General features: G+C 52.0%; 1 protein-coding gene across 5 annotated transcripts in view; it reads right to left on the bottom strand.

Moving 5' to 3' along the window:
* The window catches only part of ACSL6 (acyl-CoA synthetase long chain family member 6), a 38,897-nt gene extending 28,720 nt beyond the window's left edge, over positions 1–10,177 (bottom strand). For 2 of the 5 annotated variants that reach the window (XM_080627521.1, XM_080627523.1), the window contains exons 1-2: positions 1,161–1,420; positions 721–941 (exon numbers count right to left, since the gene is read on the bottom strand). In XM_080627521.1, coding sequence (XP_080483647.1) covers positions 721–915 — 195 coding nt within the window. In that variant the 5' untranslated portion in view covers positions 916–941; positions 1,161–1,420. Of the gene's footprint in view, positions 1–720; positions 942–1,160; positions 1,421–2,911; positions 3,024–10,084 lie in introns of those variants that run through there. The other 3 variants (XM_080627522.1, XM_080627524.1, XM_080627525.1) reach the window with 3 other exon arrangements.
* Positions 10,178–17,681: the final 7,504 nt, after the last annotated feature.

Raw genomic sequence — 17,681 nt, 5'->3', positions numbered from 1 at the left:
CATTTTAGAGGGGACATCACAGAAGGCTTTAAAAATTCCCATCGCACTTTCAGATATTCATTTAAATGGAGCCAATTTTCAGATCTATTTCTGCTCTTTAAACCAGAGCAGCTCCATTAATCTTTAAAACCCTTTGCAGGCATGAAAATCAACAACTCCTCAGGCTCTGAGCATGGATTCGGGTCTCCTGTTTGTTATTATTACGCAGTTTGCACCAGCAGACTCAGCAAATGAGTGCCAGCGGATTTGATCCCATCAGTGGCTGCCTTGCAGTGGTTTCTCCCATGCAGTGGCAGCTCCTGTAACTTTGGGTCATGGCAAAGCTAAGACCAAACTGTTGCTGAGAATCCAAGAGAATGAATCAATGGGCTGTGTTCTAGTTTTCCAGTTTACAGATAAAGGTGAATTAAGGAGAGGAGAGAACCCTGGCATAGCGCACTGCACGTCTGATGGCAGGGAGTATTGCCTGGGTTCAAACTTAAACAGGGGAGACTGAGGTTGGATATAAGGAATGGCCCTCAAATGCGTTGAACAGAGGAGCTGTGGCTGCCCCATCCCTGGCAGTGTTCAAGGCCAGGTTGGACACAGGGGCTTGGAGCAAGCTGCTCCAGTGGAAGGGGTCCCTGCCCGTGGCAGGGGTTGGAGCTGGAGGAGCTCTAAGCTCCCTTCCAACCCAAACCAGGCTGGGGTTCAGTGATGTCTGGATGCCCCTGGCCTCACCTCGACCTCCTCTGACTGCATCCGCAGGTCGCAGGGCGGCTTCACGGCGCGGGGCCGGCTGGCGAACCAGTAGGCAACGACGGCGGCGAAGGCGCCGATGCCCACGAGTGCCGAGGCGGGCAGGCTGCGGAAGAGCTGGCTCAGGTCATCGAACTCGGGCAGCCGCAGGCTCCGCAGCAGCTCCTGAGCCTGCATCTTCTCCACCAGCGACACGGTGAACTCTGCAAGAGGAACAGGGATGCGTCAGGGCAGTGTCCGGTGCTGTCCCTTGCCAAGCAATGCAAATGCTGCTCTGCAGCAGTCTTAACATAGAGAGAACAGCATCTATGGAAGAGATGGGGGATGGAAGAAGCATCCCTACAAGGGTGAGCAGGAGCAGACAGCTCGCTCCTAAAGGGCAACTGAGTACACGTGTGCATTGGTGATGCAGCTGCAGTTACCTGTAGCAGGAAGATGCTGTGACAAGCTCTGGGATCCAGTTATCACCGAGCCCTCAGGGCTTCCCTGAGCAATACAGGGGCTGCTGGTGGCCACAGGCTCAGGCAGCACAGCCCCATCCAGCCACAAGCCCTCGGCTCATGGGGAGCAGAGCGAAGCCAGTGTGCCTCTGTGTGCAGAACACCGGGCAGACAGCTCCGAAACACCACCTTCTGCCAGCTTCACGTTCCCAACCTTGTGTTCCTTATGATTTACATCATGATAGGTGATTTACCAAGGAAGTTTCATTTCATCACTGCAGTGTTTCCTGGAAGAAACTGCAAGCGGCTGCAGAGCGGAGATAAGGCAGTGCTGGTATCAGGCTGGGAACACGCCACCGCAGGGTCCCCTCCCTGCAGCTACACCAGACAGGGTGCCTCCGGGTGCTCCATGGTGCCAGGGCATTCCCCAATGGGCAGCACCACAGCCCTGCTGTGAGAAGGGCTGGAGCCCCAGCCCCTCGGACACAGTGAGGCAGATGGGGACCCCTGGCACTGAACCTGAAGGCAAAGAGAAAACCTTTTCTCCTTTGCTGTAACAAGGGCTGTGCGTGGAGGAGATGGCGATGGGATAAGTTTGGGGACCTGATGGTAACGCTCTGCCCTAATTCACTCTATACCTGCCAGCATCGCTGTGCTGTGAGCAAGAGGCTGGACTCATGAAGCGAGCTGCTGGGGAAGCAGAGGGCAAGCAGCTGATGGGGCATCCTTCCAAATACCTTGTTTTCCTCTTTGCACCACGGAGAGAGGAGCAGGGCAGCAATGCCACTGCTCCTGGGGCACAAAGGTACACTGTCCTCAGGGGACTCCTGCCTGGGTCTGAGCACACAAGCAGAATTGTAAATACCAGTAAGGGCCCAGTATCAACTCCCCGCCAGGGAGTCTCCAGTAATGGCCAGCCCTGCGAGGGACAAGCCAAACAGATGCTGCAGAGAAGGGGATCCAAACAGTTAAGGTTTCCTGTTAATCCCCACAGCTCTATTTGTGACTTTAACAGCAGTCAAGACCTTAAAGAAGAAGCTTTTCTGGTGCAGGAGCCCCTTTCTTCTTGCCCTCTGGCCTTGCTCCAGCCCATGGAGCTATGGAGTGATTAATGGGGGGGCTTCACTCCCACGAGGGGCCAGGGCTTCCCGCACAATGGCACCAGTGACGTTAACACAAACCAGCTTTCTTCCTCCCTCTGGGTTATGTTGAAGGTCAGGAGCACCCCCCCGCAGCCTTTCCCCGTGCTTGTGCCAAGGCAGCTCTGGAGGCCAGCACAGACCAGCCCGCAGACAGGGGTACTCCTCACACAGGGCTCTGGAGAAGGCGTTTAAGTTTGCCCAAACACAAATCCACAGCAAACAATTAACCTCAACCACTACAGCGTGGTGAGGGCAGCAGGGAGGGTACGGACAGGCCAAGGGGAATGGCTTTAACCTGCCAGAACAGGGGAGACTGAGATGAGCTCTTAGGCAGAAGCTCTTCCCTGTGAGGGTGCTGAGGCGCTGGCACAGGGTGCCCAGAGAAGCTGTGGCTGCCCCATCCCTGGCAGTGTTCAAGGCCAGGTTGGACACAGGGGCTTGGCGCAAGCTGCTCCAGTGGAAGGGGTCCCTGCCCGCGGCAGGGGTTGGAGCTGGAGGAGCTTTGAGGTCCCTTCAACCCAAACCAGTCTGGGATCCATTGAGCTTAGATTAGTAAGTGAAAGTGGGGAAGCAGAAGCAGAGTGAACTTACCCCGTCAAAGGAAGTTTCCAGCTCCTCTGAATCCTCTTAATTCAACTGAGACCTGTACTTCAGTCTCTGACCCCGTTTCTGATCGCTCTCATTTTTGCACTACAAAGCTCACCCATCATGCCTTCCGCAACAGTTAATCTTGATTTCTGTGCCTAAAGTGATTCATGATGAGCCCGGACCTGCTTTGCTCAGGGCAGCCAACCTGCTTGGGAAGGCAGCCAGGAAAGGGGAAAGGTGCGTTGGGGAGGAGCAGCACAGTCGAGATGGGGGAGAAACACCCCAGAACCCTCCTACCCATGGAGGCTGCTTGTCTCCTATGGGATCAGGGCTTGGAGCTGCCCCGATCCCAGCTTGCTCCAGTGATGGGGGCTGAAGGAAGCAGTTAGGAGAAAGGAAGAAGTGCTGGATCCTTGCTGGGAGGGAATAGCCACAGGTGGGAGTCTGGGGCTGCCCCACTTGGCTGGCAGCCTCCCACAATAGGGTTGGGGTGAAGAGGGGCTTCTGCAGCCAGCCCTTGCGTAGCCAGCAGCGACACCAGGCTCTGAACCATGAACCAGCCTTTGTGAAGAGGCAATCCCACAGGGACAGTGCTTATTTATGTCTTTTCCTTGTCACAAACAGCACTATTGTGCGGTTCCACTTTGATCTTTTCCTGCTGGAAGTGATTCTGTAACTCCAGTGCAGTCAATGGAGTTTCAGTGACATAAACCAGTGTGGGAACAGCCTCTCACTGCTGGGTATGCATAATGCAATTAAAAGTTCACCCATCCTGTGCAGCCATGCGAACACATCCTTCCTACCCTTACATCGGCTCCCGGGAAGGAGAACTCCTTTGGAGCTGCCTTTATCTCCCTGCCCACAATGTGCGGGACAGGGACCATGCGGGTCATTCATTCCACTTGGAAACTGGGCAAAAGGTCTAATCCCTATCCCAACCTTCAGGCACCAGAAAAAGGCTGTTTACATTTGACTTGAGAGCACTAAACCAAAACCAAATCAGCAGCTTTTCAGTGTGTCTGGGAGAATTAACTGTTTGCAGTGAGGAAACGCAGCCAGGGTGCTTGCGACGGCTCAGAGCCTGCAGACCCACAGCTCCTCTCCTCTCTATATCCCAAATCACCCCATCCATGTCTTTGGCTACAGCACTGGCTGCTCATTCATGTACTGAGGAAATAGAGTTTACAGGACCTGAAACATCTCAATCCAGAGAGGCAGATTTAGAGGGGTTTCACTCAAGTGAATCAGGATGAGCCTTCTTACTCACATTCAGCTCCATAGACCCCATGCTCTTGAGTTTTGTAGTTTCCTTCCGGAAAGGGAGTTGGTGACAGAAGACTTGCACAAGGAAGCACCCAGCAAAGTTTGAAGCATTGTCCCTAACCTTCCCCTGCAGAGCAAAAAGCAGTGCCTGCACACAAGGTTCAGGCGGCTTTGAGGTAGGGATTCAAATCATCTTGTGATAGCGTCACTACACTAGAGTCTTCATTTACAGCGGGTAAGGGAGCATCAAACACATAAACCTGGTGGGTATTAATTGTGCTGCATCACGGGAAACCATCTGCTAGTTTAAATGAAAGCTATTGCAGTGATGGATGCGTTTCTGACGTGTGCATAGAGGCTGGATGAGGGCATCTGGGGATTTGGTGGATTGCTTGCAGAGCACTATTGTGCTCCTACCCCCTTCCTCTTTCCAAGCTTCCCGCAAGCACGCAATGGGACAGCAAACCCGGGAGGAGCTGCTGTCATTAAATGCAGCTCAGGTACCACTGACTTTTCCCCAACTTGGCCAGGGCAGCAGCTCCTGGGGGACCACGGGCTATGAATTCCTAATCACTGCTGTAATTAAAACCGGAGACGGCGCCAAGCCAGCCTCCGTTAACCTCTGCAAGGCTTGTATGGGCACAGAAGATGTGGAGTTGGATGAAACTTCAGTTCCCCTCCCTAAAGCCTGTCTGGGTTGAGGTTGGGCTCAGCCAAGGAGTGGGACACGGGCTGTTCCCAGCAGATTGGGCTCACATAGACAGGGGTGTCCCTGTCCATGGCAGGGGGTTGGAACTGGATGAGCTTGAAGGTCCCTTCCAACACAAACCACTCTGTGATTCTATAATGTTTGTGTGCATAGACACACAAGTATATACTTGGTATATTCTTAGCCCCACTGACACACCAGCCTCCTTGTCGGCACCCCAATGCCAAAGGCAGGGCACAGACAAAGGGTGGGAATCTCCAAGCAACCCAGAGGAGCTGCAGTGGCCTCTGCTTGCTCCTGCTCTGCTGCTGAGAAATGCACTTGCAAGGAAATGCATTTACAATACACGAGACCTTTGCAAGCATCCACTAAAAAGGGGAAAATGCTCACAAGGAGCTCGATGTCCTGAAAGTCCAATTTTACCGAAAAAAGCACAGTAATTGCACATAAATAGAGGCATTTAAAGTATCGGAAATATCTACAGCAAAGCAGCCCCTTGCCAAGAGGAATTATTCAATAAATAATTCAGTGGCTGTGCTAAGATCTTACTTTACATGTTTGTGATGTTCCAAAGAGCAAAACCCACCACCCAGCTGGCTGGAAATGCTCTGTGCTCAGAGCTACGTCACCAGCTCATCCTTATCCCCATGCATCGGGTGCACCTATTCAGCTGCTCATTCCAAACCTCCTCCAGTCCCACACCTCCTCCTTGCACTTGGGCTCATGGATCTGAGCCAATCTATAGATACCATTCGCACCCCTGAGCAGCGGTACCCTGCAGCCACTCATGTGTATAGGAAAGACCAGGATCCTGGTCCAAATCTGCCACTCAACTGGATAAGGAAGCATTAAAAGCCCGTACAAGCATATTGAAGTTTCCTACCGGAATGAAACGCTCTTTGATGTCTCCGAAGTCTCTCCATTCCGTGACTTACAGCGATGAGAAAGCTCCTCTAACAGCTGAAATGTCCTTAAAACGTTACCCAGCACCAGCATGTGATGAACGAGTCACAAGGTTTCATTCATCGGGATGAAAACACCAGCCAGTTGGCCACAGTGGTTGCAGAGGATGAAGTTCAGATGGCAAAACCCACCTGGGGTACTTAACCCTGGGTCCCTCATTACACTTCTCTCACCTTTCTCATTCCATTGTGGCTGCTGTGTGCTCACACTAAGCAGGCTCCCTCAGTTCCTGCAAGCTAAACCCAGCCAGAATGAAAAGCAAAGCCCCCGAGCTGCTTGGTTTTCTGCCTGTTTGGTCTTTTGCCTGCAGCTCTATCAGGACAGCTCCCACAACTGTGCCAAACCCAGCTCAGGGCTGCAGAGTTTCCTCTGGGAAACCACAGCCTGATCCTTCCCTGCCCGCTTCCTAGGCCAGGCAGCATAGCCCATGGGAACAACACATGGAGGTGGCAAGAGCAGGAAAGAATTTGCCTTTCAGCCTTATGACAGAGCCTAGAGGTACCAGTGACTCCTGAGCAGGTTGCTGGGGCTTACATTGATAGCTCATATGTGCCATCATGAAGTGAGGCTGTTTCCTGTCCCTGCTTTTGCCAGGGCTGGGGTTCAGCTGTGGAAGCTGCTTGCAGAGCATCTGCAAAGCTCCCTCTGTCCCAGAAGAACCCGGGATCATTTGTAAATCTCAGCTACTGTCAAGATGGGGTTGGTTGGTTGGGGGTTTGTTTCTTTCAGTGTTTGGGGTAGGTTTTGGGGGGGTTTGTGTGGGTTTTTGAGTGACACTGATGGGTGATGGTCCCATCTTCTGTTCAGTTCTTGAGCACCGTGTGACAGGCAGCGAGCAAACAGTTTCAATAAGTGTTTAAAAATAGTTATCTGGGGCAGAGCACAAAGGGAAGCGCTGAACGGAGAGGGAAGAGGCAGCTGCACCCCGACAGCCCGATCTGCAGAGCGCAAAGATGAAGGTGCTGTGCACAGCCCCTGATGGCTGTTGCCAGGCAAAGTTTTGACGTTTGCCTTGAAATATCAATTGGATTTCACCAGAGCTCAGCACTGTCTGCAGAGGCTGTGCTCCAGTGAGGAATCCAGGACCCTGGAGGTTCTGTGGCAGTGGCAGCCCATGCAGGCTGCGATGCTCCACCACATCCTGAGCTGTGGATGGATGGCACAGCGAGTCCTGCCAGTGCCAGGAGCCCTACTGCCTGCAGCCCCTGGTGCCATTCCCATTCCTACCTGGCCGTTCCCAGGCACCAGCACAAATACTTGTGCATTGGCCCTTGGAATGGTGCAGGGGGACTGACCCAGCTGCAAACCTTTCTGGGTTTGTTGCTGCTGTTTCTTTTGGCAGCAGGACCAGAAGGTAGCAGGCGCTGAATAACACTGAGCATCCTGCACAGCCACTGCTTCATATTCAGGCAAGCCCTGGGAATGCATCACCTCAAGTGACACAGAAACCTAAACAAGCTTATAACACACCTTCCATAACGCTTAAGAGATGAACAACGGCACGCTCAGAGGTAGTGCTGCAGAGGATGGGAAAGAAGAGGAACGTTTTGTATACCACTTCCCAGCCATGCATTAGCCTGTGCTGGTTCACAGAGGGCTCAGACTGGACTGAAACTCTTCCTTGGTCAGATCTCAATTTCACGTGGCCTCCTGGAATAACACCACTTACACAGGAAGTGTTTGCAGCAGGGCTGAGCAGGACAAACTGCAGCTGGCATTGCCTGCAGCCATGAAGAGGATGGAAATCCATCCCACTGCTGTCTGCAGGGTGCTGCCCATGCAGTATCCCACCGCAAATGTAGACCAAGGCTGAGACCTGCTAGCTTGTACCATATAACAGCTAAGCATTGTCTTTATTATAAGGAGCAATTCTCTTTAAGCCAATATGAAGCTTGAATTGCTCCAAAACAGGGTGACCTGGCACTGTATTGCCATACAAGGAGCAGGCTGAAAGCCCCTCTGCCAGCTGTGAGCCCATCAAGCGTTATGATGGTCACACTGGAATCTGAACCTGGAAAATGACACTGAAAATGGAGCTTAAACAAGGTAACAGCAGTGTCATGATCTAACTACAATAGATACAGTCACATCCCTCACATAAGCCAGCTATAATTAGACCAGGTTAATTACCAATCAAGTGCCTTGTGAGTTGTAGTGCTGCTCTGAAGGACCCTGTCCACGCAGATGGGAAGGAGTGAGGGGACGCCAAAGGTGTAAGTTCACATGGAGGGAGCAGGGGTTTATCCAGCCCCTGTGCACACACAATGTGACCACTAAAACCAGGCCAGGCTTTGTCCCGGAACAAAGTACCAGCTGATGAGGAAGGCTTTGATCGAAGTTTATCAGGCAGTGCAGTAAGGGGCAAGGAAAGAAAGGGGCAGGTCTGCTGAAGGACCTAAGGAGAGCAGCTCCCTCTTTGTGCTGCAGGCAGAGGACAGGCAGGGGGGCAGGCAGCAGAAGCCCAGCACGGAGCCTTGCCCATTGCCAGGGCCCCGCGCCAGCGGCCTGTGGTGTCACCGAAACACGGTGCCCACAGCCAGCCAGAGCTGCTGGAAATAATCTCCACATATTCTCTGTGCACGAAACATCACGGTGCTGTTAAAGGAACACGGCTTTGTGCTCCTGTGGTGCATGTGAAAACCAGGCTGATGGCTGCAGAAGCAGTCACTGCATCAGGGACCGCTCTCACCTCGCTGATAACAGCAAATAACCACATGGACGGGTGCAGAAGACTTCCCAAGGAGGCCGTGCAGCTGTACGGTCACCTTGGTGGGTGTACCCAGGCCATACAGCTCCAGGAACAAGCTGGGAACCTCCAGGAGCATCTCTGAACCCCCTGCAAGCATCCTTTTCACATCCCCAACACAACCTGTATCAGCATGCCAAAGGATGGGATGCACCAAGGACTGGCACACACTAATGCAACATGGGAAGCAAGAAGCTGCACTCAGCATCTACAGCAGGTATCTGATGCCTACAGAGGTTTCCACACTGTGCCTAACACCAAGACACAACATCATTGGTGCTGGCACCCCATGCAACAGCAGGCTCTTCCCATATGGATAAAGCACGCACGTGGTTATGTGTTTGAAGGTGTGAATCCACAGCGTTTGGTTAGGAACCGCACCGCTTGGTACGTTTAACGCTTGTAACCTGCCACCACAACACAGCTTTGGCAGGGGCACAAGTCAGCCACCAGCACCAGAGACCCCACAGCAGTGACATCCATCACTGAGAGCCCATCTCAAAGTCTGGGTGATTGAAACTCAACATACAGGAAACCTAGAAACCAGCGGGGTGTCATAGAGTCGTGCTTCTCTGGGCACCCTGGGCCAGCGCCTCAGCACCCTCACAGGGAAGAGCTTCTGCCTAAGAGCTCATCTCAGTCTCCCCTCGGGCAGGTTAAAGCCATTCCCCTTGGCCTGTCCCTACAGGCCCTTGTCCCAAGCCCCTCTCCAGCTTTCCTGCAGCCCCTTTAGGCACTGGAGCTGCTCTCAGGTTTCCCCTTCAGGAGCCTTCTCTTCTCCAGGCTGACCCAGCCCAGCTCTCTCAGCCTGGCTCCAGAGCAGAGCTGCTCCAGCCCTCGCAGCGTCTCCATGGCCTCCTCTGGACTCTCCAACAGGTCCACATCCTTCCTATGTTGTGGGCTCCAGAGCCTGACCCAGGACTGCAGCCCAACCACAAATAAACGAGTTTTCAGGTCTCTGCAGAGCTCCTGCGATCAGAAACAAGCCCTTACACGTGGGGCCAGGAGTTTGGGACAACAAAGCCCAAGCCAGCAGAGCCCTCCTGGCTCCAGGGGCCGGCCTCCACTGCTGCATCCAACTGCCCCTATCCTCGCTGTGCGGGCAGAGCTGCTGGTACCCGGGATCCCCAGGCCGCGGGATGTACCCCTGGGGACGGAGCTCCCCAGCCCATGCGGGACGGGGGCCGCTGTGACCGCCATCCAGAGCCGCGCTGGGGCTCTCCCCCCCGTAAGATCGGAAACAAAAGGAAACGGCAAGAGCCACAAACTCTCTGGTGCTGCGGCTTCACCCGCCGCATCGCGACCCGGGAACCGCACCGAGCCCCCCATCCCGCAGCTCTGCACAGAGGGGTCCCCGCATCCCTTATTGTGGCGGCCTGAGGGGGGTTTACCCGGCCCCCCGGAGCCCTACAGCGGCTGAACCGGGGCTGGGCCAACCCCCGGGTCCCGCACCGGCACTTTAAGACTTCAACATTCAACCCAAGCGCGCACTTACCGGCTCGGGGAAGCCGGTTGCCTGCTCTGCCCCTGCCCGCCGTCAGCTCATGGCTGGCGTTGTGTCCTTGGTGAAGAACTGCTGACTCCAGGCCGGCCCACCCCCTTCCCATCTGCAAACTGCTGAAAGAAGTTAAGCTCCGCTAAGATCAGCTTAGGCGGCATTAGCAGCGGTGCCCCGGTAACCCTTGAGGCACCGGACGCTCCGCATCATCCGGCCGTGGGAGCCTTGTTCTGCAAAGCTCATCCCTTCTGATGCTGAATATTGCATGGGTTTGACACATCCCCGGAGCTTTACAGCTCGAGGGGAGGGTTCTGGATGTAGAACTGCATACAGCCTTCCTGCGAGGGCTCAGTGGAAAATGAAAGACAGCATCACTTTATGAGGGGGCTTGGGGGGAGAAAAATCATCAGAAAATAAAGTTTCTGACACTTAGCAAGCCTGCGTTGCCAGTCCTAGATTAGAAACTTCACAGCTTGAGTAGAACAAATGTAAATCATCTGAATCACTAAAAGAGTAAGAGGAAAACTACTGCCAACATCATCCATATATATATATATATATATATCTTCTGATCTTTAAGGTCCCTTCCAACCCTAACCGTTCCATGATTTTATTGCTACACACATTAAAACCAAAGAAAAAACCTGGCATTTAAGCCAAGCCTTTTCCTTTCTGTTAATTTACACCAACAATAGCAAAACAAAACCTTTGTGGTTCATTTGTGGCAGTAAAATTACCAATATTTAAGATCTGAGAGCTCTGCCCGAGACGTTTCTCCTAACTGAAAGAACATCCCTTTCAGCAGAGAGCCAACAGGCCGCTCGCTTCCAGCTCCCCACCTCTGAGCAGAGATAACACGGGGTGTGTAGCACCAGGAGCCTTCTCACCCTATCAGGGTAACTGTCGAGTGTTCTCAGAACTGGGGCACTTGGGGGCTCCAAGGGTGGATACCTGCTCTGGGCATGGGGAAGTTACTGTTCTCCTCACCTCTTCTTTATCTGACACCAGGTATAGGCTGGATCTCCACAATCACTTGGCTGATGCTGTCCGAACACTCTCACTATTACCATGGTTAATGAAGTCCCTGACGGACCCGTCCTAAATTGTACTTGCCACACTGTGCACAAAGCAGAATTCTCCAAGAACACTTCATGAATGAAGAGAATTTAATGAGATCTCAGGCAAACATCACTCCTTTGGCTCGCATGTGGGTATGCAGCAATCAGCCTTTCATTCATCAAATCGCCAGGGTAGAACTGGCCTAAATGGTCTGCAGGTGTAAATCAGCATCACAGTGCTGGCTTAATGGGACCTCAGCAACATTCACCAGCTCAGATTCCTGCCCTTTGTCCCTCAGAAGCCACAGCCTGGCAGAAACTTTGTCCTCAGGAGATGACTTCAACAGCCGCAGGGTTTCAGTGCCTGCAGCCACAGATACAACACGGTCGTGTTCATCATGGAGCTCCGAAGGGATGTGGGAATACTGATTTGAATGAGATATGGGATTAAAACCAAGTTGCTGTGCTGTGTTTATTCATAAGAGCTCTTCTCTCAGGCTCCTGCTGGTAAGGGATGCTCTTGCGCTTCAGTATTCTCTGCCTTTCAACACTCAAAGCGAAATCACTTTTCCCCGGACAGCAACAACCAGCGGTTACACTGTCTGGATGTTTTTAAACACCCGGTTTGTTTCCAGATCCGAGTTTATTTTGTTAACTGAAGAAGCAATATTTGTATTTTGGTTCCTAGTCACTTCCACCTTCCGTTTTCACACCCTGCAGCTCCCTGTGCCTGGCACTGCTGTGACTGGCTTTTGCTCTCTTATTTCCACTGAGACAAGGAGGCACAAAAGCACAATGGAATCAGTCCTAAGTAAAGTTAAGTCTGATGGCTTTGTAATGGAAAATAACTGAAGCGCTTGAAGGTAATTGACATAATTTTAGGTCCTTAGGACCTTAGTACAAAAAGTGCAAGAAAAGCAGAATAGGAAAACAGGACCTGGGGATGGGGAGTATCTGGGACTAGCAGATGTCCAGGATGGGAGCAGTTAAACTAACTGATAAGTAGAAGGACAGGATGATTGCTGTGTCTGTAATGTGAATTAAGTTGGTGCTTCAAAGACTGCCAGAAGTCATGAAGATTGTTGGGAGAAGTAAAGGACCCTTAAAGCCCACCATCACATTCTTGTATGCATGTGAGAAACTGTCTGGAAAATGGTGTAATCCATGTGTAGCCTCAGGGACATGTCTGTGTGCCCAGTGACTATATAAGAATGGCCTGTATAGCAATACGGGGACACACGTTAGGAGGAGCTATCCCGCGTGTCTCCCGGCAATAAAGAATACCTGCTTGTCAACTTGAAACTCTGTTGGCGAGTTTGTTCCTGGAGTTTTCTCCGAATCACCACAGCGGTTTTCAACCCCCATGAGCACATTCCTGTCCGTGCTACACTCTGCGAACTCTCCCCAAATCTCTGCTGCACATGACCGAGTTTTCAGCTCAGAGATACAGACACCTTCCTGCTGCCTCCTTCCTCTCCAGCCCCATTCCCTCCTGCAAAAGCAGCCTTTAACCCCCCCCTTTCTGGCTATTGTAGGACTCTGAGACGCATTAAGACACTGGAGCAAGGTTTCAAAGGGTTAAAGGGGGGAAGGCCCTCAGACAGCCCATTCTTCGGTCTCAATGACCCAGAGCTTTTGCCTTTTCAAACGTATTTAAGCAAATAAAGCGAATAGAGGATATGCAAATGCCTTTCCCGAGCGGAAACACAGCGCTGAATTGTTGTTGGCAGGTCAGAGCATCACACCACCCTCAGCAGCCTCTCAGCTGCCGGGATTTTCCCGGCCGGGGGGAGGCTGCACAAAAACCCCCTTTCAGGCACAATAAAACCAGGGCTCGGGGAGAGGGGGGGCAGGTCCCTGGGGCTGCTTCCCGAGGGGTGCGGGGACCCCCACGGCAACGCGCACCGAGGGCTCCATCCCTTCTCCAAGGTCCAGCGGGTATCAGGGGTGGGGTGGCCTCTCCCGAGCAGGCTGTGCCCAGCCGGGGGCTCGGAGGAGATGTGTGAACAGTCAGTAGAGGAGGGGGGGAGAAAGCCTTAATTAGGTCATTTGGAGCTCTGGAGAGTGGTTTTACCTAAAACTGAGCTGCACTGGAGGTACCAAGGGAAACACACGGTCAGCGTTTCAAAGAGGGATTCTAACATCACCACGGAATCCCAGCCTGGTTTGTGCTGGGAGGGAACTTAAAAGCTCCTCCAGCTCCAACCCCTGCCACGGGCAGGGACTCCTTCCACTGGAGCAGCTTGCTCCAAGCCCCTGTGTCCAACCTGGCCTTGAACACTGCCAGGGATGGGGCAGCCACAGCTTCTCTGGGCACCCTGGGCCAGCGCCTCAGCACCCTCACAGGGAAGAGCTTCTGCCTAAGAGCTCATCTCAGTCTCCCCTCGGGCAGGTTCAAGCCATTCCCCTTGGCCTGTCCCTACAGGCCCTTGTCCAAAGCCCCTCTCCAGGTTCCTTGTAGTCCGTTTAGGCACTGGAAGATTGTCCTTATGCCTCCCTTCCTTCCTACCATCACCAAAACCTGCAGCAGCAGGAGCAGTGAACACTGCATTGGAGTTTGACCACTAGAAGATGGGTTTATCCAGGTGTGTCTCTGCCACATGCTTCGCTGGGGTTGTTATTTCTCTGAATCATCTGGCATCTGACCACTGGTGCAGCATTCCCATCGGCAGGAGTCGCTGCTCCCTGGACCAAGAGACACACTTGACCTCAGCGATCACAGAGGCCAACTCCTCCAACAGTGATTTTGCAGCATTGCTGTGCAGTTGTGAAGTGGAAACTGCTCACTGCAAGCTTACATGCGGTGTTCCCGAGATTGTATCTACACCACAGCAGCCACATCGTTGAGCAAATGGAAATGTGAGCTGCAGTCTTGCCACACCATAGCACACAGCTCTAAATAGACAGACTTTTCCTCCCTCCGTTGGGGGTTTCCTGACGAGATGGTGATTTCCACGGGGTGACACTTTTCATTTTTGACAAGTGACTCTTGCTTCCTGTGGCGCAAAAGAAAATGACTTGGACGAGGTCACTGGATTCATCTTGTGGTTGGATTCATCTTCTTTCCACGCTTTGGACAGTGGTGTACCACAGAGCACGCAAGGCAGAAAAGCACCTTGTGTGGCTCACGGGGGGAGCTTTGGGGACAGCAAGTGCAACCTCTGGGGTTTGTGGGGAAATCAGTGCAGGGTCTTACCAAAACCAGCCTGAATTGGGCCCATGCTGCATTTTTAGCCATACTTTTCCAAAGCACCTGCTACACATTGTGGCTACATCATGCCCAAGGAAAGCACAAAGCAGGGAGCACGGGGATCAACACCAGGGCCCTGAACTACCCCTGTGGCTTTAGAACTCTTTCCTGACTAAAAATCCCTGCTCCTCTCAGTCTCACCCTTCCTCACCACCAGCCACCAAGTTCTCCTTAGCAGAGTCTCCAGTAGAATAGTAAAATACTTAATCTATTTGAGCAAGCTGATCTAGTGGAAGGTGTCCCTGCCCATGGCAGGGGTTGGAACTGGGTGAGCTTTAAGGTCTCTTTCAACCCAAACCGCTCTGTGATTCTATATACAGAGCATAAGGAAGAAGCTGAATCAGGCACAGCCTCCAGCCTGCTCCCTCCTCAGCCTAAGATCACCTTGAAGGCCCCATGACAGTGTTTATGGTCCAAGGAGGACTCGACACAGTAAATAGGTTGTCATCAATAAGCACTGGTAGCACACTGCAGCAATCAACCCAAGCCCAGCAGAACATTCACCTGTATCACGCTGTACAACAAGTTCCTCGGAGTCTCCAAAACAGGGTTTGCAAAGGCTGAATCAGCACATCTGGGAGGAAAAGCTCCTGGAGAACCCGGCATGGTCACAGTGAGGTACAGGAAGGAGCACGAGGGCCCCCACTGGGGTTTCACGGATTTCAGAGGTAGATTGTACCATATTTATCCACATTTGAAAGCCAGGTGCTCTCTGATACACCTCAATATGCTCATTTCTAGGGTAAGAGGGGATCTGAGTTCACAAGCCCTCCTGTTCAGAGGGAGAGGAGGAGAGGACAAAGCAGTTTGGATACTGGTACCTTCCCAGAGGGGATAATGCTGGAAAGCTGTTGGAACTGAGTAATTCAGGTGCCCTTCTGGTACCCACAGCCCTGCAGGGATGGCAGCAGGAACAGATGGACTCCAGTGCCAAGGACCTGCTTTGGCTTGGCATGAGAGCACAGGAGACAGAAATAGCAGTGATGGAGGAAACTCATTACTTGTATTGATCCATCACCAAAGAACACATGCAGAGCACTTAAAAATAAAGAAATGTATTAATAGATGTTCTTCTCTCCTGTTCATCTCTGGTCAGGAGGGGGGTGATTAAGTCGACTGTTTTGTTTGGGTTTGTATGAAGAAATCATCTAACAAAGCCAAGGAAAGAGCTGCCCTGGATGCCTGTGCATCCATCAAGAGGCAAACACGTGTGTCACCGTCACTACCCTCACTCTTTCAGTCTCACCCTGGCATGCCTCCAGTTAGCTCGCAGTTATTCAGGTGCTGACTGCCACCATGCAGTGATGAAGGAGGAAGATGCTGGTATTGCTCTCAAAGAGCTCTCAGAAATGTACTAACAAGGGAAGGTTTAAACCCTGTGGTGCTCTGCAGCGTTTGGTGACGTCAAAACAAGGGCAATTATACCCTCCCTGATGTAATGCTGTATTTCATTGTTCCTGGCTTGCTCCCAGGTCAGCTTTCCTATTCCTGTGGGTATTCAGTTAATGCAGTTTACCATCTGTCTTCAAAGCTTTCCTCCTCTTTTCATTACTTGAATATATTTGTAATATCCATAGCAGCATGGAGACAAGAATCAAATCAATGTCTAGATTAGTCCAGAGCAGCAGAGGAAAGCTGCTGTGTGCTGTCTTTCCCTGCAAGCAAGCTGGGAAATCCAAATACATTTACTCGTTCCTTTTGATGGTATCTAGCAACCGTACAAATGGAGCAGTAATAGAAGGATGGAGAATAAAAGTAACTAAATATACCTCAAATAACCCAGCTTTGCCTCTTGTGCAGCAGCCAGCACTTCACGGGCTGAGCAGCCCTGGGCGCTTGCGATGCTTCACACTCAAAGCACAGCAGGAAATGTTTCTTCTCCAAAGCCCTGAATTTCAGGGCATCCTCAAGGACTCCTATGTCACAGCACAAGAGCCAGGAGCAGGGCTGCAGAAGTCCATTGCAATGCTAGATGAACCTCCTGAACTGAGAAGTGTTTGGAGATGTCCTGGAGGGGAGAAGGGACATCGCGGTGGCAGAATACCCTTCCATACACAAGTACCTCCAACCACTGCTAGGAGAGCAAACCCACTTCTTCCTCAGTGCCAGGCAGGACTGAGACAAAATGAGGGTGGAAGAGAAGTCCTGAGAAGTCTCTGGGGTTCCTACTTTTACTCAAGGGGAGAGGAGCAAGGGGTGAACTGTGACCTCCTCCTGCTTCAACCAAACCAGCCAGATGTGCAGATCCCCATGGGATTGTGTTAGGTTTTATTTAACTATACCACTGTGCATCCATCAGACCATCCAACTCTGCACATTAGGAAATAATCAGCTTTTTCTTTCTCTGACTTTTGCCACTGTTTCATAGAGTTGAACATTATAGACCTGCTCTCAACCAGTCAAAACCCTTATAAACCTGTGCCAGGGTCTCACCACCCACACAGGGAATGTGACATTTAGGGAGGCCACTAGTCGGAGCTGCACCTGAGCGTACATGTGCTTTGGGGTAGTGGGACACACAAGGGAGATGGGTTTGGAGACAGCAGAACACACACAGAGATGGGAGGCGCAGGGATCAATACCACAGGGTGGATGTGGAGGCCCAATAGCAGGAGCTTGCACATGAGACCTGATCCCTGCAGGCTGGTTCTGCTCCTGTTGTCATAAACAAGCCTGGTTCATGCAGTAATACAGCTCAGAGCCATCCCTGGGGCCTTGGAGCCTAAAATACAGCAACAAACACTTGCCTGCAGCCTTGGAGCCAAGTCCTGCTTCCTGACTCACCCATGCGATTCCCTCTGGGCCATATTTGCCCAGCGTGAGTTTTGCTACAGCTCAGAAGCAGCTGATCCAAGCTGCTGATCCCAGCAGCTGAAGCCCGCTGACCCTGATGGGAGCCACCAGGATATTTTCAGACATAAAATTAAGGGCAGTGATTTTAGGACCCCATTTTTTTCAGTGTGAAACACCCCTTTTCGTAACCAAAAATATCAGGCAGGTGTGAGATTAAATAATTACAATGTTTTCCATTCTTGGCTCTCCTGCCCTGAATATGCCATGGAATCATAGAACACCAGGTTGGAAGGGCCCTCAAGGATCATCTGGTCCAACCTTTCCTTGCAAAGCATGGCCTAGCATGTGCCGCACCTAGATATCCCAGCACCCTGTTCAGCCAAATCTTGGAAGTGTCCAGCATTTGGGAATCCACCACTTCTCTGGGGAGATTATTCTAATGGTTGGTTGTTCTCATTGGGAAAAAATCAGTCATTCACCTAACAATGCAAAG

Source organism: Psittacula echo (assembly GCF_963264785.1).
Source record: "Psittacula echo genome assembly, chromosome: 11".
NCBI classification, from domain to species: domain Eukaryota; kingdom Metazoa; phylum Chordata; class Aves; order Psittaciformes; family Psittacidae; genus Psittacula; species Psittacula echo.
This window is presented reverse-complemented; position numbering and strand designations above follow the sequence as displayed.